The sequence below is a fragment of the Hetaerina americana genome, unplaced genomic scaffold (assembly GCF_022747635.1).
Source record: "Hetaerina americana unplaced genomic scaffold, ioHetAmer1.1.p SCAF_76, whole genome shotgun sequence".
NCBI classification, from domain to species: Eukaryota; Metazoa; Arthropoda; class Insecta; order Odonata; family Calopterygidae; genus Hetaerina; species Hetaerina americana.
In genome coordinates this window covers 1,566,613-1,591,960 of record NW_027287383.1, presented here as the reverse complement: position 1 = coordinate 1,591,960, position 25,348 = coordinate 1,566,613, and the positions used below count along the sequence as shown (strand labels likewise).

At 34.8% G+C, this 25,348-nt stretch overlaps 2 protein-coding genes across 3 annotated transcripts in view; both read right to left on the bottom strand.

The window, feature by feature from the left end:
- Positions 1–263: 263 nt before the first annotated feature.
- On the bottom strand, positions 264–11,558 carry or (AP-3 complex subunit sigma-2 or). The gene is made up of 5 exons (XM_071596093.1): positions 11,304–11,558; positions 11,120–11,211; positions 10,802–10,985; positions 10,623–10,730; positions 264–859 (listed from the first exon to the last, which is right to left on the bottom strand). Exons 1-5 carry the CDS (start codon positions 11,370–11,372, stop codon positions 737–739), a joined length of 576 nt encoding a protein of 191 aa, XP_071452194.1. The 5' UTR covers positions 11,373–11,558; the 3' UTR covers positions 264–736.
- A 6,515-nt stretch (positions 11,559–18,073) lies between these two features.
- LOC139697410 (cysteine dioxygenase type 1) overlaps positions 18,074–25,348 on the bottom strand; it is a 50,383-nt gene continuing 43,108 nt past the window's right edge. For both annotated transcript variants that reach the window (XM_071596095.1, XM_071596096.1), the window contains exons 2-5: positions 22,620–22,737; positions 19,607–19,772; positions 19,095–19,267; positions 18,074–18,622 (exon numbers count right to left, since the gene is read on the bottom strand). In XM_071596095.1, coding sequence (XP_071452196.1) covers positions 18,587–18,622; positions 19,095–19,267; positions 19,607–19,772; positions 22,620–22,737 — 493 coding nt within the window. In that variant the 3' untranslated portion in view covers positions 18,074–18,586. The remainder of the gene's footprint in view (positions 18,623–19,094; positions 19,268–19,606; positions 19,773–22,619; positions 22,738–25,348) is intronic.

The following is a 25,348-nucleotide window of genomic DNA, read 5'->3' as shown; positions in this document are numbered from 1 at the left end:
ACTTTGTAATTCCACCCCACACAGTGTGTGTGGAATTACAAAGTTACTAATTTCATTTCAATATGTTGTGTAAAGTCCATTAAGTTATGCTGGAGAGAATAAACTTTTATTTGGCTTAAAATTTTCATTTTGAAATTCTTTGATAAATAAGTTATTACTCCAGTGTTTTTACTTTAATTTATCATTACTTCTTTAATCCTTCAAAGGATATATTTTGGGCTTTAAAAACAGCTAAATTTAAAGAATTTTACTCTACCACGTTAAGTATAACATATTTTTATATTGGAGTAGTTTGAAAATTTTCCTATTTTTCTCATTCTTAAGGAAAATTTTTCAATGCTGTTCCATCAAGATTCATGCTTTCCGTGGAAATTTGTCAGATTTCACATAATCATCATTTTTCACAATCATAAAATGAGCAGATGGTTACTTACTTTATTAAGTGACTGATAAGCAGTTAAGTGGTGAAGGAGAGAAATGTGGGATGGGGTAGCCCCCAAAAGTACTTGGGCAATATTCTTTCAATAGAAAATAATCTTGTTTTAAATTTCATTTTATTAAAGTATATGGGCTTTCGGAATTGAAACAGATATTTTGTTTCCTCAATAGATTGAAATGCCACCACTTTTAGGGAAAGGAATGTACAGTTAAAATGTATAAGAAAAGGCAAGCTTTAGTGATCAACCAATGATTACTTTGGTTTCTTCTCATCTATCAAAAGATCTTTACACTTGACTTAAAACTTTAAGTCCTTGATAGCTTGGGGCAGATCAGGAAGTTTCATATCTTTAATTTGCTGTGGGATGTTCATATTCTTCACAGCAGAAACTGCCCTGGCTGGAGCAGCAGCAAGTCCAGCCTAATAGGAAAAGGAAAGAAATGTCAGAGTTTTAATTCAAGGATAATAGTAGCATCACCTGATTTAAAAACAATCTCACAAAGAAATTTCCTCTAGTCAGAAAGGCATAAATACAGCACTGCTAAATGCATGCACTCATAATAAAGTTGACTGAAACATGGGATGCATGCAAACATCCTCACAAGTTCTATTTCATTCTACAGCCTTATTGTACAAGTTTTGCCTTTCATTTTAATTTCCTCTGGATGAGCATCAAGATATCCAAAATACTTTGAGAAGGTAGCTCACATGCTCTAATCAATTATGGTCAAAAACTGATAGAGAAGAAATGTAGTCCACATTAGGAAATAATAGAAAAATCCTGATGAAATACTGTTCCCTAACATTCAATTATTACATGAGAAGTCCTTTACAACACTGACTCTTCAACTTGTAACTCTTTATCCGATGGCAATAAGTTTCCATAGGTTTTGGGTGCATTTTATCTTAAGTAAATTATGGCTGCTAGACTATTTGACAAGACCTTATGTAGAAGAACTGCAATGATCATTAAATAAATCAACAATTAGTGATTTAATTTCAGTTTTATGGCAACAGTTTTTAAAATAACACTGACAGGGTGGCCGCTGAGTCTGACAAAAAATTCTCTGACTTCCCAAGGGACTTTACAGACCTACACAGTTAATTTCCAATTCCTTATATTTTTCAAGTTTTCCTCAGATAATGACACATTTTTAAACAAGATTTCCCAGGAAATTAAACTGCTTCCAGAAAAAGGGTTATATATGATAGGAATATATGTTACTTTGACCTACTATATCTACCTCCATACATTAGAATGTGCTTGATTTTTGGAGACTGGATCATTTGGTCTAGAGAGGCCTGATCTACATGTATCATAGCTGAAGCCTAAGGCATGGGAGTTGATTTGTTTGACATTTACCCTGATGCTGTTGGTGCAATTAGCTTGTCAAACACTTTACACAAAGAAAGTGGTCACAAAGAGAGACTTGTTATCATTTTTGGATTAAAAATGTACAAAAAAATTATTATTTGGCAGAAAGTTCATTATATACGTTGAATATCAACAACTTACTCGGAATTTTCCAGTAATTAAGAGTTTATAAATATCTACACACACACACCCAAAAGTGAGATGGAGAAATGTCAGAGGGAAATAATATAATGACTTATACGGATATTATCAAGGCACAACCAGACCATACAAGTAACATCCAAAACATTTGATTTTGCCCATGAAGTGGACACTGAACATAAATTCATGCATAAAAGTAGAGAATTTCGTCATGAGTCACTGATCCACAGAACATCGCAAATCCTTCTAATTTGATAAAAATTATTTAAACATGAAGATGACATAAAATGTCAAAACCCAGGTCATGTGCATAAAATAGTATAGTGGAAATCATAGGCGTAAAATATATTCCTCTTCAATATGGTAAAATTTGCTACACGGCCAGAAATACTTTTTAATTTAGTGCAAGAGGTAGTTATGAGATGTATTTAATACCTACTTCAATTAAATAATTAGACCCCTTTTTGAATAAGCCTTTTGGGTACATATTAGTGAAATTAATGTTGATTGGATTGATGAAAACATACTACTTCATAAAACATTGGCAAACACATACCATGCTTTAAAATTTCATTAGTATTTGTATTAATTTTTTTAGCGATCGATGAAATAGGCATTGACCACCAACTCCGGCTTGGTGATAAATCGATTGCATAGGCTTTGATTAATCAGTGGGATTGATTATGGGCTTTAAAAATTATAATTTATTATTGACAGTTGATTTTTTAGTTCAACATTGGTATCCTAAATTTCCTTTTTATGCTCTGCTAAACCTGCTGCAGGCTAAAACTTTTGAGTTGCCTACCACACTACTGTGGTGGCTGCTGACCAGCAAGGGATCCTGAACACTATGCTATCTCTGTACTGCAAGCTGGCTACCAGTAGGAAATGGACCACAAGGGGCAAGATTACAGCTTGCCTCCTATCCTAACCTTTTGGCCATTCAATTATTAGATTCCCATTTCAGACTTTTTCCAGATTTTACTCACTAAAATACTACCTGTATTCATTTTACCAAGTTTTCCTGAATTATGAAGGAACTGAGTAATACCAGACTTTTTTCTAAATTTCCTGACCTGATTATTCACCCTGAATCTGTGACCAGATGGTAATATTGGTCAAGCAATTAAATTATACACTTGCCCCCCAAGTTAAATCTTAAATGCATATTTTTCTAAACCTATATAGTGTCAATTCCTGGCAAAGTCTAAATCTTCCTAAAATATTTCCTGTCTTTTCCAGGGTTTCCCAAGTCAGCGACCACCCTGATTGATCACACTTATCTTTAAAAATACCCTCATTAATCAACCACCACACAGTAGAACTTTCATCTATCTCCAAATAGTTAGAATATGGCACAGAAAATTTCACAAATGTGTGCAGCAATAAATTGAGGTATACGCTAAAATTTCTTATTCATCGTATTGCATGCCTTATTAAGTGTCATTCCCATCTTGTTCCAAATATGCACCTAACTTTTCCATGAATTACAGATTCACAAAACATTAAAAATATAAATGTATGCATAACCATGTAAAGTATGTCACACCAATCATAATTACTAAATTAAACAAAATGCATACAAAAAAACTCCTCCTTTTGTCAAAGCCAATGATCTGATGTAGATAACAAACACCATAACTATTGCAGCGAAAAATATGGCATACAAGGAAATAAATCACTCCTCAAGTAAAAGGACACTGATGGAATGTCCACATTTATCTAGCTTCAATTTCAGGTTCTAATTGAAAATTCATTGGGACAATAACAAATCTTGCCCCACATAGAGTATGCATTCCTTGCTACCTGTAACTTAAGTCATTAAAGAACTTGGATCAGTAAATATGCCTTCATGTACAATTGTAAAATGCAAGTGTTACTTTAATTTGACTGCAATAAACGTGAAATCAACCAGTCTCTTAGGCAAAATATATCCTTAAACTCATATATGGTGTAAAAATAATGCGTTAAAGGAAGCTGATAGATAGATAGAGGTCTTTATTTGGGCGAAATTGTGACCTAATGGTCCCTTCTTCCATTTAACCCCTAGGAGAAAACTGATAGGAGAAAAGTAGTGAGAGTTAGTTTTAAAAAAATACCTGCAAAAACAAGATAATTTTAAGAAGTTAACACCCTTCCTGAAAAGATCAAATGAAACTAAAAAAAGACAATGGATACAGAAGGATCATTTCACAGTTAAGGGTACTGAATGTGTTCCAAGAATGTTAGAAAACTATGGCTGAAAATATATACAATTCTACACATGAGCTATACATGATAAAAGACCAGGCTTTACAAGATAAATAAGAGATGAAACTGCAACATATTTATATGCTTATATTCATGAAAAGTTAAGCAAATAAACTCATAACACTTCACCTACTAAACATGACAATGAATGCTACCACATTTCATAGCAATGCCGATCCTTTTCAGCATATAATGAGTATAATTACTCATTAAAGATTGCATATTCCTTGGCAAAACCAAGGATCGCCAATAGCTAGACTGTTTTAATACTTCACTCCTCATGACCTATCTCACTCAATAAGGCTAGATGTCCACATGCACATTCTACAACGCTACTGCTTTCAATGATCCAGCAAGGATTATGAATTTCAATTAGTGTTGGCTGATCAACCTAGGCTCAACATTAGCGGTCAAATTAGGAAATATATAATTAATTTTGCAATATGATGTTCTCCTTATAACAGAATAAGCTTAATTGCTAGAAAGAAGTCCCTGTTTGAGATAATTAGGTTGCCATTTACATAAGGTGATGAGAAAGCAAGTATACTCCGAAGTGAATTTATCACATATAGGTTCAATATGCTAATATCCGAAAAGAATAACCACTAGGTCTATATGTCAATTGATTAGTAAAAGGTTGAGGCATCTCACATCCACTGTATATATATTCTTTGAAGAAAAAAAACCATCAAACAGATATTCCAAAGATACACTCACGCATGGAATGTTTAAAATATTTTATTCTCCATGTCACCTCCCCAACACTTTGTTGATGTCTTGCTGAAGCCAATATTTGTACATATAAAACTGGTGCCCTAAAAACTTTGCAATTTACCCTCATGGTGGCTAGTGGGGTGTTGTTTAGATGTCTCTGATGTAGCAGCAATCATATATAGGCTTACCATTGTCCCAGTTTGGCCAGGAGATTCCTGGTGTCCCATCCTGCTAATAAATTACTGCCAGCTGATAGTGAAATATCCTGGATTGTACCGGTTATGGATCAAAGACTTAATGTTAAGAAGGAAAAACTAACAATGTTAGAATGGCAATACATCTTAACCCTGTTAACATAACTCAGATACAAACTAACCAACATAATAAGGTTACAGCTCAGTCTAAGCTTGGCAATCTGCCATTACCAAAGGTCTAATGAATGTATTTCCTTAATTGTATAGCCAGCTATACCTGATTTCAGCAATGATTCGCCTGATCTACATAGTAATTGTTTAAAACCCAAAGAATTCTAGTAAGGTGCATTACACCACTGGCTGGAAGCTTAGATACCTTTCAATCAAGCAACCACCTTTTAGTCGCTTTCTAATTATGCTTGCCAACATTATGAATAAGAACCTCACATTAGGTTTACAAGCAATTATTGAAACGACTGCGGGTGAGAGTAAAAAAATAATACTATGTGCTGTGTGATACTAATACAGTTAATCGATGCATGTTTAAACATGGAAAGACAATTTAGTTCATAATACAGATCAGTAAGGTATAAAAAGTGAAATATGTACCAGATTTCATAATACCATGCCATTAACTGTGCCTTTGGTTGAAATGTTTTAGATGAAATAAGGTAACACTAACCGATTCACATTCAATGTTTAAATCACAACATAAAGATGAACAGACGGAATGCTTGAATAAGAAACATCTTGGTGGATAAGGTTTTCCTTCACCAAGCTATTAATTATATTTGATAATATTTAATGCCTACCTTATTAATTTTTAATGTTCAAGCCTTCAGTGATGGAGCAGATGCCATAGCGGCAAAGGCTAACTCCATTTATTTCATTAAAAAAGTGTGAAAACATTAAATGTTAATTGTTTTCATACACAGCATTGATACATCATCTAGGTATTTAAGTAATAGTAGTTTTTAGGGGAGGCGACCGACAGCTAAGGTCATTTTCGCCATAGGGGAGGGATAGGAAAGGATGAAGGGTGGAGAAAAACCCGGCGGCTTTACGAAAGGCGCCAAGGGGTCCGCTGTTTAACGTCCCATTCGACGGACGGTGTACTCACTCCAAGTGCTCTCCACAAAGCACCTCAAATAGGGATCGAGATACCTCTAAAAAATATTCAACACCACCGGGATTTGAACCCAGGCCTTCTGGGTGGGAAGCCAGTACGTTAGCCCCCACACCATCTCGATCCCCCCTCTAGGTATTTAAATTAACATAATTATACAAACTTAGATGCTTTCAACCATTTTCAACAAATGATGCATTTCTTTGTGTTATTTCTTAAATCTTTTTACATGCAGGTCTTGTTGATCATATTGTGAAGTTGATGTTGAAGCTGAAAGCAGATATGGTGAAAAACTGAATTGCATATGCAAAGCATACAAATAATGCAACCTTTTGTAACTTGTAACACTATACAAGAATGTAAGAGATTTCTTAAAATTATATCCTGTAAAATGAGTTCAGCTGGTGGATGAAATTGCGATGTTACTTAAATTACTATAATAAAGTTTTTTATGGTTCCTGTGAGTCAATGAAGTCAAGATCGAAAAAACATAATTTGACAAGTTTTATGAAGTTCCCAGTTGTTCAGTGAGTATTATTCAGTGTATTAGATTTTGATTGGCTAATTCTGTGGATTTCCTTTAAGATTTTGTTTAAGATTAAGGTCAAAAAGGAAAGCAAACACTGCAATTCCTTAATGAAACTTACTTCTTATGACCATAGTTTGATGCTTGGTATCATCATTAGGTGACCAGAAGTTTTTCAACTTTATTGGTGGGTGTGAGTGGAGGATGATGAAGGGGTGGTTTTGGATTAGAGCTTGTTGGTTAACTATGCATAGATGCCTTAGCTACATTCAATAATATATAACTTAATATGCCTAACTATTGATGAACTGCATAGTTTCAGGCATGACTTAGAGGAATTGGAACATATTAATGATGAAATAATGGCAATTTTCCGCTAGTTAGCAAATTTATTTCTGACCTGGTTTTGATATGCTGAATATTCTTTTACACCTCCTCTCCTCTCCAACAGTGATCTCAACCCCCCAGGTAGGGTGGTTCTACAACCTCCAAGATGATTTAGTACATTGAAACTTGGTCAGAAATGGATGTGTTGATTAATGGGGAGCTAAAATTATTTGGTCATTGACATAAAACACTGTCCTGGGCTTAACAACTTGGACTTACTTCACGATGAGAGTTGAACTCGAAAGTTAAGCTTCATTTAAGTTTATTTGTTATGAACATGGTTTCAATGCTACGCATCATCAGGTGAAAAGTACATTAACAACCTTCAAAATATTGACAAAATTTAACTGAAACAATTCAAAGATATGATGATTACACCCATCGTTGCTCTTTCCCACTACTCGGTCTTTAGTAGATGTGGTGCTTCAACTAATGGACCTGCAAAGTTCCTTAAACCTCCTTGCCATGGGGAATTCAACTGTGGAAGTTACCACAAGTTTGAACATATGGCAATCTAAAAAAATTATTTTTTCAAAAAGTACACCAAGGACTCCATTATTCTGTGACTCTGAAGTAGAAAATACAATTTTTTTTCATTCAGCGTTTATTGCTGGCTGTCCACAGCTTGCATCTTCTTTCCTTAAATATGGGGAACAAACACTAAATGACATCATTAACTGCATCTACAAGCGGCCATAAAAATATCACTGTAACCCTAAAAGCCTTTTGTTACTAAGCTAATGCAAAGCAACAGCTAGTAAAAATTCACATCTAACTCAGCTGAGCTTTTAGTAGCAGAGTACAGATGGTGTAGGTTATATGGCCATCCATTAGGTTCTATGTTGCCCATACCCAAGTCAGTAACTTGGGAACTTACACCCAGAGGGACAAAAAGTATGCGCTGACCCATTCACACCTGGAATGATGCTACGCTATGCATACACGAATTTTGAAAATTTCACAGAGAGTATCTTTAACTCTTTTCTTTTCGTCATACAAAAGACAAAAGAAGTAATAAAACACACATTCCTTCATAAAAGAGGGAATTATACATTTTAGTTTAATTTTATAATTTCAGCCGCCATTGGTGATTACGGGTGTTCATTTAAAGAACCAAATTACGTGGATAATATGATTATGGTGAAAAATAAAAGTATTGTGGTGTCAGGTGCTAAATACATGCTGGATGGAATTAATGAAATTTAGCCCCACAACATATAAGCCAGACAACTGTATCTCGTGCACATTGTGATTTCAGGAGTACAGGCACACATAGTGGGCAAACATATATTCACACGCATAACACAGATGTGAATTAATAGACGATTGACAACGAACCCCAAAGCAACAGCTAGGCAGCGAAGAAAGCACCCGTTACAATGATGCTGTGATGACCCGGCTACTGAATGAAAGAAAGAGGACAAATAGTTTTGAAGAAGGACAGCCCCACTGTAAAGTGATTTCCAGATTACAACACACACATTACTGTGTAGAGAGTGACTACAAGCAAATCTATGTCCCACAACACATTCTAATGGCTACAAAAATGATAAGTGGGTAATAAATGAGGCTCTTGAATATCTTGATATTGCATAATAGATGGAGAGAATATCTTCATATACATAAGAATTATAGTTTTTAAATCTAATATCAACATAATTAGTTATTTAGTTTTGATGAGGTGGTAATATAAACTAGTTATAATTCAGAGACCTATTCTCAACAAATATATTTTCTGAAAAAATGTATGGAGACAACTTATTCAAATGGTAGTAGTAACCATTCAAGCAATATAAAAGTCACAGTGACCAGTACAGCATAAATACCTTTCCATTATAATAAAGATACTCTTTCAGATTAAATTATCTATCACAAGTGCAAATGAAAGTGAATTTAATGAGAGAAAGTTAGGAAAGTGCTGGAATGACCATTATTGCCATGTAAAACCTCTTCTCCTGGGCTGCCCTGGAAAGTCATTTGAAGATGATCACCAATGAATTAGGTATGCACAATAGAACAGTAAAAATGAAGTGCTGAAGAAATTGTATTACAAGGGTTAGTAAAAGTGGCTCGCACCATGGAAATAATAGCAATGATTAGTAAAACTGAAATGTCCAATTAGTAGTCTTTCAGGAAAATGAAGCTGTCTTGAGTAAATAGTGTTGATGTATTAAAATAAATTTCAAAGTGTCTATTTTTTGGCCTATTAATTACCTTCACCCAAGAGATTATTTTAAGTGATGGCTACTTTTGATTTTTTAGAATATAATACACATAAGTCAGCTGCAGCCACAAAAAATCCACTGCTGTTCTAAATAAGCATGACTGATGATTAAAAAAATAATAATTGCCATGAGTAAAAGAAGAAACTACCTTCCTAGCGATGAGCAATGAAAACATATTACAGTTTATCAGTCTGTAATATGATTTAGATAAGGAAGATTAATTTCACATTGAAATACTTCAAGTCAATGACGATTGGAATCAATTCTTTAGGGTAAATACCAAACATACACAGTATTGATCATTATAAACAATCCGAAAAACGGTATTCGACAGATAAAAGAATGCTATAGTTATTACTGTAACTGCAAGCAATTCTTGAAGAGCATTGAAACTTGACTAATTCTCTCCACCACAAGTTAAGAATGACTATCAAGATTGAGATTTAAAAGTTGAATCGATAATTTTACTGGAAATAGAAAGACCAGTTTCAACCAATAAAATAAGGAGACTTAGAGAAGATTAGAAAATAGCTATACATGAGAAAAAAATCAAAAGAGAAAATTAACGAAGACAGGAAACATAGAATATAGCAATAACAACACAAGATACATAACATCAGTGCGAAAATCCACAGTAATTGAAAGTGAAAACTTTCTATGACAAAATAAAAGTGATTCGATGTTCATGTAATACCAGCACCATAGAATCAATTTCACATTGGGCTATTTTAACTCATAAATCGATATTTGCCATTAAAAAACAAGCTTAGTGTAGAATTAACGTTGAATGGATTCATATATTGCATTAATCAAGGCTTTATGCCCTCTGTATTTGAGAAAAGCAGTACCTAAACCACAGCTTGAAAAACTAGTGCATCTTGACCACCCATTAATTCTAAAAATACAGATACCTGTGATATACCACCTTAATTTTTGTTTGTCGCCTACGCCTTTCACTACATCCACCAAAGACAAACCTTGGCGATGCACTCCGCAGATTTCCCGATAAAAAAATCAACATAATAGACCAGGACCCATTGCAAGAGTTAATGTTTAACTTGACTGAGGAAGCACCCAGATATTGTAAATACTAAAATATTGCGAAAGGACATATATTTAATATGATATAACATTACTTTTCCACGAATTACCTGTTACAAGGGAAAACAGTGAAAACTACAGCATATAAGTTACTAAACAAGGCAAAAGTGAAAAATTATGGAAATGCACCGGCATAGACTTTACCTCTTGCTTTTCGAGCTTATTTTGCTCCTCTATTCGGGTCAGTATCTCAGTCATATTGGTCTCCAAAACCATTCCTCCCATGACGAGTTCATTAAGAATATAATGAACCTAAAAAATATCAACAGGTTAATACAGGGCAAACAATAAGAGAAAATCAAAAGTAAAATAGACGGACTCACCTTATCTACATGAAAAATAAGATCAAGTTCGCAGACATTTTCAAAGCATTTATCTAAAGTTTCAACAAACACTTGTATTAAATCAAGTATTCCTAGTTCGGACTCTGAAGAATCGACACAGAAAACGAAGTATAAAGTAGCGTAGTGGCGGTATATAAGTTTATAATCCGAACCACCTATTAAGCTGAAAGCAAAATATATCCAATTTTAATTGCATTCAATTAGACGTACTATGCATATTGATAAAGTTCACCAAAACAGTTAGACGTACTATGCATATTGATAAAGTTCACCAAAACAGTTCACAAAAGAACAAACCTTCCACCCTCAAGAAAATTACACACATTATCGTCTCTTTTGGAAACAAGTTGAAATGTCTCCTTTATTATCTGCTGCTGCATATCTTCCGTCTAAGAAGAACAGCAAGAAATTATATCAGTAGGAACCACCACTTGGCGAAGACAATATAGCATATGAAACAGTCTGTCTCTTATTTACTTACAAAGTACTGGTAGAACTTTGATAAGCGAGGTTTCCCATGGTTATTGAATACTAGAATTGCTTTAATCATCTTGTATTCGTGCGGGAATTAGTCACGAACCAAGTGTTGACATCCATGAATATTCACAGTGTTCCGCGACGATAACATTGACATTTACGTAAACGATGATCTCTAACATGAAGTTGCTGTCGAAAATCGCGAACTAATCATTCCAAACGATTCGCATAATCGATAGTGCCAACAGCAACTGATGAATTACCTGCAGCACTAAGAGTTTGTATAACGCCAAAATAGGTAAATATATTTGAAGTGACTTTTATGGTAAAAGAGCCTTTATTTTCCTCAACTATCACGACGATTGAAATTTTTATAGGATTAACTCTGCAATGATGTGTCTTCCTTTATTCGATAGACTCCCCGGGGTGATCGAAACATGCAATAGTTTATCTCTTTGGCAGTACCGAAGGGCGGGTTGTGCAAAATTTGTGAGCTTCACCCCAAATGAGAATGGCTGATGTTTGAAGTGAATAAATGCACTTGATATCACATATACTTTACTACAAACCATGTATGAGTCTTTGTAATGTCTGTGGATGAATGAGGTTGAAAAGCACTGGAAAATGAATGCAGAAAAAGGTGCCAGCGTTGTATCCCGTGTTGTGGTGGATAGTAATTTTCTTTGAAGTATGAGTTCCGAGAGACCAGCTCCGTTCTAATAGTCAGCACGAATCGACTGCCGTATTTAAGGTTTGCACTATTATGCTCCCATTTTCGCACCTTTTGTGTGGCTTCAGCTATAGACTGAAGACCCATAATATCGAATCGAAGTTTTTTCTGCTTTAGTGTCATGAACGAAGTGAAATGTCTTTTATATCGCTTTGCATCTAATCCACCCGTATATTCATTAAGATTATTAGTTTTCTAAAATAGGAAGATTTGGAAGTAATGGAGAGGAATATTGGAAGTGATGGACTTACAGTACAATTTAAATTAAACGACGGAGGTTACTTCAAATGGAGAAGTTCGGCAAAGAGAAATATGCCAAAAATTCGGAAGAAAAGTTAAACATTTTTTACCATTGTTTATGTCACAAGAATGGAAATAATAATGAAAGGGAAAATTGATTGAAAGGATCACATGGATGGATTGATGAAGTAAGGGGAGATATAAATTTTAGAAGTAGCGAATACCTCAAGTGGGAGGAGAATGCAGGCAACATGCAGCAAACCAGTCATTCCTGATGATGATAAGACAAATGATTCTACTTGGCGGTTCTCCGGTTGGGCATTACCCCATGAACCTTGTTGTGTTGCTGAATCACTGGATTTTGCGCTAGGTACTCCGGACTATGAGTTAATTTACTATGGAAAAGATTTTATCAACTTGCGTTATGAGTTCTTTCATGAATTGATATTTCTGTTTTTCTAACTTTACCCCAATGAAGAGAATCCCGCCGGGCCTTTTTGCAATTTTTCTCAGTTAAATGACAGGGACATTGCCCATCAGATAACCTGGCTGAATGAAAATAGCATTAATTTGAAGATTATTATGAAAATTGATTTGTAAGATTCGGAGTCAACGTAGCCCGCCATGATTGGAGTTCCCACTCGAGTGAAGTTCATTTTTGTGTTCAAGCTGGCAAATTCATCATGCAGGTATGAAATCATTTATTTAAATGTGAGAATTGAACTTTACTTTCAAAGATGCAGCTGGATGAGTTATTAAAATTAGTGCACAGTATAACGTATGTCAAATGCAGGCTCGCTTGTTTGGAAAATTTTATTTTAGGTCATCTCACATATACACCTTATTTAGATAACAATAACCAATGAAGACTGCTCTTATCTTTAATTAGATTATCTTTTCAGTCGTTTTCTTGACTTATTTAACATCGTTACATTGCACTTGTCAATAATTGTTGCATACATATAAGTTATTTTAGAATAGGAGCATATCTCAAGCTAGAGGACTTAGCTGATGTTATGTACTACCAAATGCATGTGGTCGTAATCAATTGTCCCTCATTACTATGTCCTCTGTTTTACTCTTCAAGAGTATACCGAAGTCCAACATGAAGACTTTATCTACGCAAATGGTGATATTATGCCAATCAAGGTCGCTATTAAACCAGTGCAATCATTTGTTTGAGTAGCTTGATTTCCCCTTCGTGGTCTTTAACATAACACACCAGTAGGAGGAGTTATTCGCTCTGATTAATCAACCGTTTTATCAGACATCACTGGGAAAGGGCAAAACAGCAATATTTTATTCAAATTTTGTTTATTTATTGTTTCACCAGCAATGCCTCTCATTTAATTTTGAATCACATTACTGTGTTAATTAACATTTTCCGGAGCGTTTTTTGTGTGGTTGTTCAGAAGTGCATCTTTATCATGTTCTTTAAAAAATATTACTTCTTTAGATATTCACAGATATTGTAATATTATTTATTGGTCATGAAGTGTACAAAATATAATGCATTTCAGCAAGATAATAAAGCTGATACAAACAACGCAAGTATATGATAGGTGCTTGTTTAGACAAGATCATTAGCAGCATGTAAGAATCTCCATCTACTGGATCTAGCTTTTGATGATAGTGACAAATGTATCGCTAATTTGAATTTGACAAAGCTAGTTATTTTTTCAGTTGCTGGTAGATCATTAGGTAAATAAAACAGTTTCTGGTATCACTTGGCGGAAATTTTTCGTACTGAACTTAAAATTAAATTTGGCTTTTCCACATAGAAACTTCTATGTGGAAATTTGTAAAATTTCCTTGTAGAAATTTTGTAAATTTCTACGTGGAAAAGCCAAGTGGTTTAATTTTAAGTTCAAGATCATTAGGTAATGTATTTACTATATTTGAACAGGATAATTGAGATTTAGTTAACCTACATTGATTTACAAGATTTTTTCTTGTTTCGTTATCATGAGTTTCACATCTTGTAGGCATTCCATGAATGTTATTTTTTTCATGCAAGAGAATTTTGTAAATATACATGCTATGAAAAGTCAAAATTGTACATCTCATGAAAAGTGACCCACGGTGTACCAACAATAATGAGTGGTTCGTTATTCAGATAGCCTTCTCCTTCAGGATGAGTAATGATTTTATGCATTGAGCATACCCTGAGATTTCCAGGCCATAATCAAGGTGACTATTGAAAAAAGCTAAGCATATGGATTTAAAATATTCAGATGGAATCAACATGCTTAGCTTTCAAATAATATGTATAGAGAGAGAGAGCATTAGATAAATTCTTGTTGACTAGCATGGGAGCTCCAGGTCCTATGATTACAGATGTAAATGCATACTTCATTCAGCAAGCCACCAATGTATGTGGCATCCTAAGAACTGTGGGAAATGCCAAATTAGTTCAATTGCATCATCTACTGATGTGTACCCAAATGCTGAACTTTCACCACAAAAAAACGTTTGTTGTGACAGTAGTCCTCATTAAGGTGAATAATATTTTTGCTATAAAATTCCTGTGCAAGTGGCTAGGATATTTGTCAAAGATGAAACCAGGCAATAAATGTGAAAATCTGTCTATTTCTTTTAACTGTGCTAATGCCAATGGGACTTTGAATATCTGCAGCTATACAATAGAAACCTTTGGCAAGTTTCAGTGCAATTAAACAAATTAGAGTGTACATTTAGACTTACTTTCTGAATACTCAACTATTTTCTTTGTTCAATTCTGTATTTGGTTTGATATGTATTTGTTTGGGTTCCAGCATTAGTTTTTAAGAGGTATTATTTTTTATTATTCTGATTATCTTAGGTAGTATTTTTTGCCAATGATTTGTGAGGTGCAAGCCATACCGCCGAGTGAAGACTAGTTGGACACGAAAGTTAAATTGACAATTTGCATCTCATAAAATTACATGTGTGTAAATTTTGGAGGCATGAAATGGCATGTATAGGAAGGTCTTGTGGAGAGAGAGAGGAACAGATGGCAAGTGAGAGAGGGGGAGAATTAGGCAAGGGTTTATGACTGCAAATGAATACATAAAGAGGCTGGTGGAGTGTAGGACAGGAGACAAGGGCATTAGAGCTTTTAGGTTGAGAAGAAAATTTTGCGGCAACAGATACTTGGCCCTAAATTGTCTCACCTTACACCTTTGGTGGGTTATGTATGACAGTAAGATTGGAGAGATTGTAATCATCTTAGAAACTAACTAGCCCTAGACATTTTATTTCGTCCCACTTCAAATAAATGCTGAAGGCAGCATTTCTTGTTTATATTTGTATTATCAAACTTAGGAATTTGAGGGTACCATTACCACCCCTTGCCTCCTAATGGAAACAGGGTTATGGGTGGTATTCTAATTTCATTAAACTGTATCAGAAAGTCAAGTTTCAAATGTTAAATAGTGAAATAGCTTATTTTAGTTCCAAGGTACACTTTAACTGGAAGTTGCTTGATCCAGCATTATAGATAACAAGTTTCTACGCTCATGGCTTTTGTAAGAATTTGTGATTGCTTTTTTCTTCATTTTTGACAATATCATGATCTGGATGCACTAGCTGAGCAAATATCCTTATATAGTCAATTTTAAGTGCTTAAACCACTAAGCATTGGATTTGGTTCTTAAACCTTGGATAAAAACAAGGAATGCTTAAAATTCTTTTCTGCACACATTAGAATTTGGAAGTCATTATTTTTTTTGGGAGATGGTAGCTTCGTTGGTAGAGCAACGGGCTACTGACCAAAGGTTCTGGGTTCAATATAGGGTGCCACCTCTGGGCACTTTCATCTTCATCTAGGTTGTGTGATTTTTTTGTGTACCAGATCTTCCTGAAAAACCATAGCCGCACAGGGAAAGGAATTGGCCCCCCTTACCCTGATGCTCTCATGCCTTAGTGCTCTGTACTAGGTGAGCTCTACCCTTACCTTAGCAAATTAACCTTGGACTCATAACTGTAGTAGTTATTTAGGCATTGAAATTAGGCATATTGCTCGTATCTTTTATCACTTTATTTAAACATTTTCGATTCAATATTCATGGAAAGCCCATTTAACCCTCTTAGTGCGGTGGGGATTCCAGGGGTACTAGTGAGAAGTGCGAAGGGTAATTTAAGAAAATGTATCACCTTTGGAAAAAAAACATGAAGTTATTTGTTTAGATATCCATATGCAGTTTTTTTATTTTAAAATAAAATATTGTAGTTAATAATGATGGTTTACATCATCAGAAAAATAAATGTAATTATTACAGTATTATAAATTTGAAGAATATTTTTTTAGCAATAATATTTCGATTTTTAGACACAATACTAATACTTTTTAAAAACATTTTTCAATAAAACCACCATATTTAAAAATAAGAAAGAATCAATAAGACATGTAGAAAAAATTATAAATAAATAAAGAAAAACCAGTGAATTGCAAATTTTTTTGTCAGCCTCTGCATAGTTCGATTTTGTTGAAAAGGCAGATCTCACTGAGTCAAATTGGGACTTTTCCCCTTTCCTTGAGACTGCGGCAATGTGCTTACAATCTAAAGGCAGAAAAAAACGAAATTCTAACTCACAGAGAACTACTGACAATGTATTCCAATACACAGGGCGCAAATGATTAGATAGGATGGATGGCAAAAGAAACCAAAATGATTACAAAGCAGTGCTCTCATTTCCATCATATCAACAAGTCTGAATAAGCGGTTATATATCAACACCAGGACACCATAACACATTCAAGAGATTACAGATGAACACAGATTAGTAGCCTTTCAGAGGATTTTCATAGTGGAAAGACCACTCAGAAAAAAAACAAGCAGACAATTAGGCTGAGCTTCCTGACATGTACAAAACTGAAACAAAAATTATAGTAAGAATTATACTTTTTGAAAAGCAATTAAATTTACTAATAAAAAATTGAAAAATGTGTTATATAATTGTATGGAGTTCACCCTATCGATAGCACAAAAACCATAAATTATTAAAGAAAAAACCATAAATTACAGCGATTTAATCAATAGCCTACACAAGAGCCGATACATCGGCCCGCTGCACTAAGAGGGTTAATTGAATTACAAGGTGAAGCATTTAAATCTACATCATTTTAAATATTGGTGAGAACCTTTCAGGATTAATCTAATTTAAAAAAAAAGTGGGTTGGCAAATGGGGATATGATATCTATTACTTGGCAATATTAAAAATTCCATTAATAAAAAATTAATGTCCCATGACAAATTAATAATCTGAAATATGGAAATTAGTAAAAAATGCAAGTTCACTTAATTGCAAATTTTTTTGTAGATTTATCACAATTAGTGTCATTATCTTACGACTAGTTTTATTAATGGTGACATTGTCATATTGTGTTAACTATGTGACACGCATGATAAATGATACTGTTGGATATGAATCATTATTATGTGAGGAAAAGTCTGTTTTCCAATTATGAAATATTAATTTGAAACCTAGAGTTGTTTAATCTTATCAGCCTAACATTATGGTAACATGTGTTGACCTTGAAATTAGCATTTAACTGCGAACCTGATTTTCAATTGTCCATATCCTGATAGTATCTCAGGATGTAGTTGGGTAGAACTAGATGATGGTATTTTCCGGGGTGACCAGACAGGAGATAAAAGAATGAGGAAAGATTCTATAGAGATTTCCATAATCCTGAGCTACTCTACATACAACTTCTAAGTAGTCTCAGTTTCATTACAGCCTCCACTTTGTCATCTAGCTTTGTGTTGTTAATGATGACTTGGAAAAATTTTAAATGAATGGTTTCATAAAATTCTTGTTGTGCTTCATTAAAATTTATTCTTTGTACATACAATGAATTACAGCAATGGTCATTGTACAAAAATACAAAAGATTTGGCAAAATGGTTTTTTTTTTTACTTTAACACATGTACAACAGCTTACTTCAACATGAAGATGTCATTTTTAATATAAGAGTTTAGAAATCGGCAGGATAAAGATTTTTGTAACAACAGTTGTGATCAATTATGCATGCAGTGATGAAACATTTTTATGTTATGAAACTTTTTCTTTCAAGCTCCAAATTGTCATTTTTGGATCTTGATAAAGTGCTTTAATGTACTCACTTTTTTCATGCATGATAATTTTCACTTTTTCGGCAAGCATTTCTTTGGTATCAAGAGTGTGCTCTATCACTAATATAAAAATGTCTATAAAATTTGCACCACTGTGCTAAAATAGTTTATCTATTTCAATGAACTCAGTCACAACACTTTGTGTTCAATTCTCAATCTTGTAGAAATAAGTCTCAACACACAATCACTTCAGTCACATCTTAATTGTCTTCAGGCTGGCTGGCTGCAACTTTTTCCTGTTAAAGTGAAAGAAAAAATATTTCGGTTGCATTTGGTATGCATATTTTAATTGGATCGGTAACATAAAATGGGGTAACTTAGGCAAGTTTGAGATTAGCCTAGAGGATATTTGATTTTTAAGAGAGATTTGGTGAATTGTTTTCTTCATCAAATTTCGGTATACTTTGATAATAATGCAGCTTGATGTTTCCCATGGGCTGAGAATGAAGGTTGATCTTTCAAAAATTAATCTAAAAACCCTTTGTTACAATTAGGATTGATGAATGTGGATCTTCTTTTAAACATTTTTTAAAAATAGAGCTGTACAAAATATTAGCCTTAAGGTACACAGCTGAACTTCATATGCTATGAGCATATTATTAGAGTAAATAAAATAAAAGATGGATTTAATCAAGTTGTAAAAGCTACTTTGAGAATAAATAATCATTGTGGGCAGTGATTGAGATGTCTGGGTAGTCCATTACATACCTCTCCACTGGTTTTTTCACCATACTTTGACCAGAATGTCACTTTTGCTACTGACTTGCGACCAGTTTGTTGATTGAAAACACTGCATGCATCAAAGGGTGGACAATATAGGTGAAGGCTGACAGCAGCCTCTGTATGGCTTGGATTCTCAACACGATGAAGGCCCAATGAATCTTTAACAAAAAATAAGTTACACATTTAATGATCTTTGCATTCAATTTGAATTTTCATTCGAGTAAAATGACTGCAGATAACCATGACTTTTTACTTGAATGATTGAAGCATTCAAAGAAGAGTAAATTTTACGAAAATTTTAACTATTAGAAAATTTCAAAATGGGATGTCGGTACTAGCCATAATAATAAATAATACATGCTCTATTGAAATGCTGAAAACATCAATAATAGGTGAAGTCTTTACATACATAGTTGTACTCCTGCAGTAGTACTAAAAATTATTGAAAAAATAAACAACGGTCATCGATAACCATTGATGATTGATTAATTGCTAACCATTTATGTAGCATACATCATTCAGCTTAAGCTGGCTTCGTCCAGTTTCTTTCAGTCCTTCTCCATCAGTAGGGCCATGACCAGTAATATCACCAGCGTTGTGTTCCTCATCACTTTCTTGCTCAGGCCAAGCAAACCTTATTTCACTTAATGTTCCTTGCAGCATCTGAAGAGGCAAAGAAAAATGAAGATTGGTGGGAAAACTTTTAAGCTAGTGAAAGAAAAAAATACAAATTTAGAGTCTTTAAAGATTTTTTAAAACTTCCATAAATACAGCTTTGCTTGTTGAAATTTGACCTTCACAAAATGAATTGTGTTGCGGTCTAAATAATAAAATAATACATAAACTCCCTTGATGGTTTGACCCCTGGAAAATGCAATTAAACAAAAAAATGCAATGTTTGGATATCAATCAGCAAATGGTCAACTATAGTTAATAACAGAGAAAATATGGGCCATTCCTTACAATTTTTGGATTGATTCTAGCGAAACTTACTATTATTTTTGTTACTAACAAAAGAAATATTATAAAACATCTTTTATGTTATAAACTTGGCCTAGGCTACATCAAATATTCTCCCTATAATATAATGTGTAACATTATATTTTTATTTTTGGTTTGAACATTGTGAACCGGTTTCTCAATGCCTGGAGGGCTATTTTGGAACTTCTTTTCTCAGTTTGACCATTAATAGCCTTAACAGCTCAAATGGCTGATCCATGTTTTAGCTTGGCTGTGTGTACTTTCAAGATTAGGGATATCCCTCTTAGGCCTTGACCGAACACTGAAGCCACTGGAATCCACTTCAAATGACCCAACCTATTTTCTGTGTGGTATCCTGCTCTGTTGTTGGGTATGCAGTTTTTCTGTAGGACCAATCAGATAAATGTATCCTCTTGATGTCCTTCTCCTTGGCTTGTTTAGGTATTTGCTCCTTCACAGTCCTGCCAATCCTCTCATTCTCCTGTTAGTGTTGTTGCCAGTCTACCGGGCCTAGAAGAATTCCTCAATAAGTGTTCCATCATCAGCTCTGGAGAGTTTCTTCTCCTAGAATAGTTCTGCAAGTGAGTGGACTATGATGTCTTGTTTCACTGGTATAGAGTCAAGAGTACCTCGGTTGGTTGTTTGTCCCAGATTTTGTGCTCCATATCTGCAAGATGGCCTCTTAGCATTTCTTCAGCTATTGGTTGCCAATTTGGTAGATTGTATCAGTGGTGGATTTTCCCTAGTCATTGAAGAACCAGTGCCCCATGTTGCCAGTGTTTGCTTTCACAGATGAAATGTTAACTGGCAGACTTTTTCAGATAGCAGGGTTTTCAGACATCATGGATATCCATGGTGACTGAAAACCTTCACTTCTGATGGCTTGTGTGGTTTCTAAACTTGAATGTGGTGCTGGCCTTGTGGTTACTCAGTTGTATGCAAATGCAATATGCCTGAATGTAGAGTGTGATATCTAGCTGGAATAAATACAGAAGAATAAGAACATTATCTACTGCTATGTTTCCACTGGCCTTAGATATCCTGCCTCTGTACTGTCATAGAGCCTTAAAGGATTTGACTGAATCATGACCTAGAAATAACAAGACCTGGGGGAGGGCTGGAAAGGTGAGAATAGTATATCAGCCTGCCGTCCTTCACTCAAAAACCCTTGTAACACATCTTAAATTACTATGGTAACCCTTGGCAGTAGGTAGTTTCCTTCAAAATTCAGGCTTCATTTTCTTAAATGCTAAGATTCTTCCTGCCACCTCATAGTTTTTGATGGGATGGGCTAATTTCCTGGTAACACCCCCACTCTTTGCTGATTGTTGAAGTTCTACTCTTTCAACTGATTGCTTTTATCCAGTTTGCAACCCATCTTCCCATACTTGTAAGCATTTTCTTGAAGAAGCATCCTTAGAGATTAGAGATTGCCTTTGTTTTAGAGTTGGTTATCTCCTTCTGGCTACATCATGATTTCTCTTAATTATTTAAACGTCATTTTTTTATTATGCAAGTCTCTTGGCTGTAACGACAAGACTCACCCCTTTAGAAGATGATGATAATATTTAAATCTTTGTGGATAACCTACATTCTCACTCACTTAGCTCACCAATTTCCTTATTGTTGCAAATTCATAATCATTCAAAAATTGAAGAAATGAAATTATCAGTTTTTGACCGTTCTTGAATATTTACAATTTTTTAATAATGACGGTTCCAGATCTCATGCCAGTTGGTGGGCTTCCTGCCAAAAACCTTGTGTACATGGATGCCTTTTCTGCAAAAAAAAAAAACCAGCCTTTGATAATAATTTTTCTCAATTCAAAATAAGGCCTCCAGTATTTTGCCTTCAAGTGGCATTACAGCATTTCATTGATATGGAATAGTTTGAATGTAAATTTCCTATTGTACTGTTGTCACATTAATCCATGAGCTTCAACTGAAACTACAACATGTCATCATCATGCATTGCAGTAGTGCCAGTATAGGACGTATGAAGCTACATACATCATAGTTCTGCAGTAAACGTAGAACCAATGGGTGATATGGACTAAGTAGTGAAGGGAAAATCAGCATTAGGAGCCCATCCGTGGTGAAAGCCAAAGAAGAGATTCATAAATCATTATCCCATCTCTTTGGATGGCCCATTGATGATACCTCAGCATGAAAATCGAGATCCATGCAGAATGCTAGGGAATAATCCAGCCACTTTTGCTAATCAAGACTGATTCACAAAATATGAATTCAGTATATCACAATCTAAGCTCATTTAAATTTATACAGCAATAATAACTTTATTGGTCGTTATGTAGGTATACAATAGACCTCATCAAACCGAACACATCGGACAAATGATGCATATCAGAACTTCAGACATTTAACACATCACAAAATCATAAGTTTTTTAATAATAACTCATTCACTGAGTGCAGAGCTTTAGAGGTTAGCCAATATTTCTTTTAATTAATATAGCCATGATTTATTTTAATTCTATTGAAGAGGATATGATGAAATTATGAAAACTCACTTTCATGAAGCAGTGTGCATCTGCGTGATCATGTATTGCTGATCCATGTCCTTCTCCCCAGCACAGAATCATCAAGTTAAACTTTCCATTTCCAGCATCAACGAGATTGCGTGTATACCTAAGAAAGGAAAAGAGAAGTTAGAATAAAATTTTGCTGGATATGAACACATTTCGTAATAGGTAGGAAAGGCTTATGACCTGAAAAAGTCAAGATGTAAAATATATATCATGCTAGAGTGGAGAAGATGTTTTCACTGTGCCTATCAGATGTCCATAGTCTTGTGTTGTTCCTTTTTTTGCAACTACTCAACATCTTAGTACAAAAAGTCATTTGCTGAGCTCAACCCCAAAACAGAGCTGCCACTATTTGAAGTTTTTATAGAGTTTTGAATTTCATTCTCGAAAATTCCCAAATATTTCATAAGATAAATTCTAATCACCACGACGAGATTTATTCCTACTTCAAGTAAAGAGATTTGTAAACATTAGATCTCGTTAGGTTACAGTGAATTATTAGCAATAACTCTCAAAGTAATTCGTTCGAAGGCAACTTTGAAAATTAACATTTAATTTTTCATATATTTTAATGAATCATGAATATCATCTATAAAACTTGGGTGATGTTTTTATACGCATCAATTTCATCCTCGAGTTTGTGGGGATAATATTTTGAAGAGCGTATCTATTAGGGTCCCCTAGGGCATCCCTGAGTTCTCTGTACTGAGGGTCGGAGTAATTTTCACGCGTTGGAGTCTTTATTTAACACAAAAATAATATTTTTTGCAAGCGGTTTTGTAATCTTATCTTTTAAGTGTTATCTTATTATCTCTCCCTTTGCGCCTGGCCATTACCCAGGCGCGTGGTACAGAACTCGAGAATAGTGGTGCACAGATAGATTTTAATCAGGGTATGAGCGCGGGTTGAGGAAAAAAGACCGACATAAATGCTCCTGGAACTCCCGGTACTACTAGTACCGGTCATCAGATCCTCGCTCATTCATTCTCGCTCACTCGCCATTATTTTTAATTTTAAAAATATTTGCTGAGCCAGAAACTTTTACTAAGTGTTGTTTGAATTTCCACCTTCTCGTGGGTGCCGCATCGTGGCTGCTTGCACTGAAAGTTTTCTTTTAATAAAAAGTTATAGAAACTCCGAAATGTTTACTCTTTCAGTTTATCGCAAGCCCGAAATCCTTCCCTAAATGCAAAATGTATTGGGATTTTTGGGTGGCATCTTCTGCCGACCTCATCAAAGCTTCGTAAACATTATTCAAGGAAATGCCTCCAGGGGCCAGTTTCTCTGAGCTATAGGTAAATTTAAAGTATATTTAATTTAGTCATTTGATCTGCCGATGAGCTAGGAATGCGATACCTTTTATTAACAGTTGTCTACCGTGTAAGTGAAGATTTTTGATGGACCATGGCACTACACGCTACTGCTATAGTAAGTCCTAACACACGTGGCGCAAAATAATCCTTAAACCCCACACTACATATTACAATAACTTATTAATTAGCAATGCATACATTCTACCGCTGTTAACCATCCAAATTGGCTATTCCTTCCCCCCCTCAGCTACGCTTTCCCATTACTCTCTCTCTATTAACGTCTTCAGCGCCCCGTTGCCTCTCAGTATCTTTTGTCTGTTCTGTCTTCTTCGAAAGCCCTCTACCATGGCTAGAACTTATCTTGTTTTCCTTTCCGTCCATTTCATTTTCTCTTTTTCTCCAAACCCTCGTCTCAAAAGCTTCGCATATCATCTTGCTTACGCTTATCCTCTAGCCTCAACGAACAAGTAGACGACTCATAAAAACTATGCTCCATATAAAAGATTTCACTAGTTTTTTCTGTAAATATTTAAGGCCTATTATCAACTTCTGCCTCTTTTTAAACACTTCTTACCTAACGCAACTCTTTTAATGCCCTCTACATACTATCTTAGACTGATTGTTTACCTTTTATATAATGTCTTTATTGTATGACTAACATTATATCAGTTGTCATCCCATGCAACCATGCAAAAAATGTGAATACTGAATTATGTATATCGCTTGCACGCTTACCAAATAGGCATCATTTTTTCTTGCCCAAAACTGAATTTTGTTTAGCAAAAAGTTCCAGTCTCGGAGGTCGCATTTTTTCAGTCTGACCCCTACCGAAGATGCCATGTGGAGGGAAGTTACCAAGCCGTCCGTCGGATAGGACGTTGAACTGCTGACCCCTTGGCACCTTTCCCTAAGAGTAGGCTAATGCCGACGCCGGGTTTCTCTCCACCCTTCTCTCCAGTCCCAAGTCCTACTCCTACTGAATTACCCACCTATCCCCAATGGTGCAAATCACCTCAGCTGTCGGTCACCTTCCCCGAAAAACTGCTACTATGTTTATTTTCATGACTTGTCGCATTCACATAAAACAATGCACAATTATTTCCTATCTCGGTGACATATTTGATGGGTTGAGGCTATACTTCGTGAAAATTCATAATCACTGAATAAATAAACTTATTTTTTCACACAGAAAAACTTATAATACTATCGGTTTCGTCGCATAGGCGACATCATGAGATGTCATCATGCATCAAACCTGATGACGTTGCCTATGCGTGGGAACCAGTAGCATTATAAAGTTTTTTGTGTGATTAAATACCAAGTTTATTTATTCATTGATAGATGATACCTTTTTCGATATGTTCAAGAAATACTACTTTTATCAACGCATTGGGCTATGAA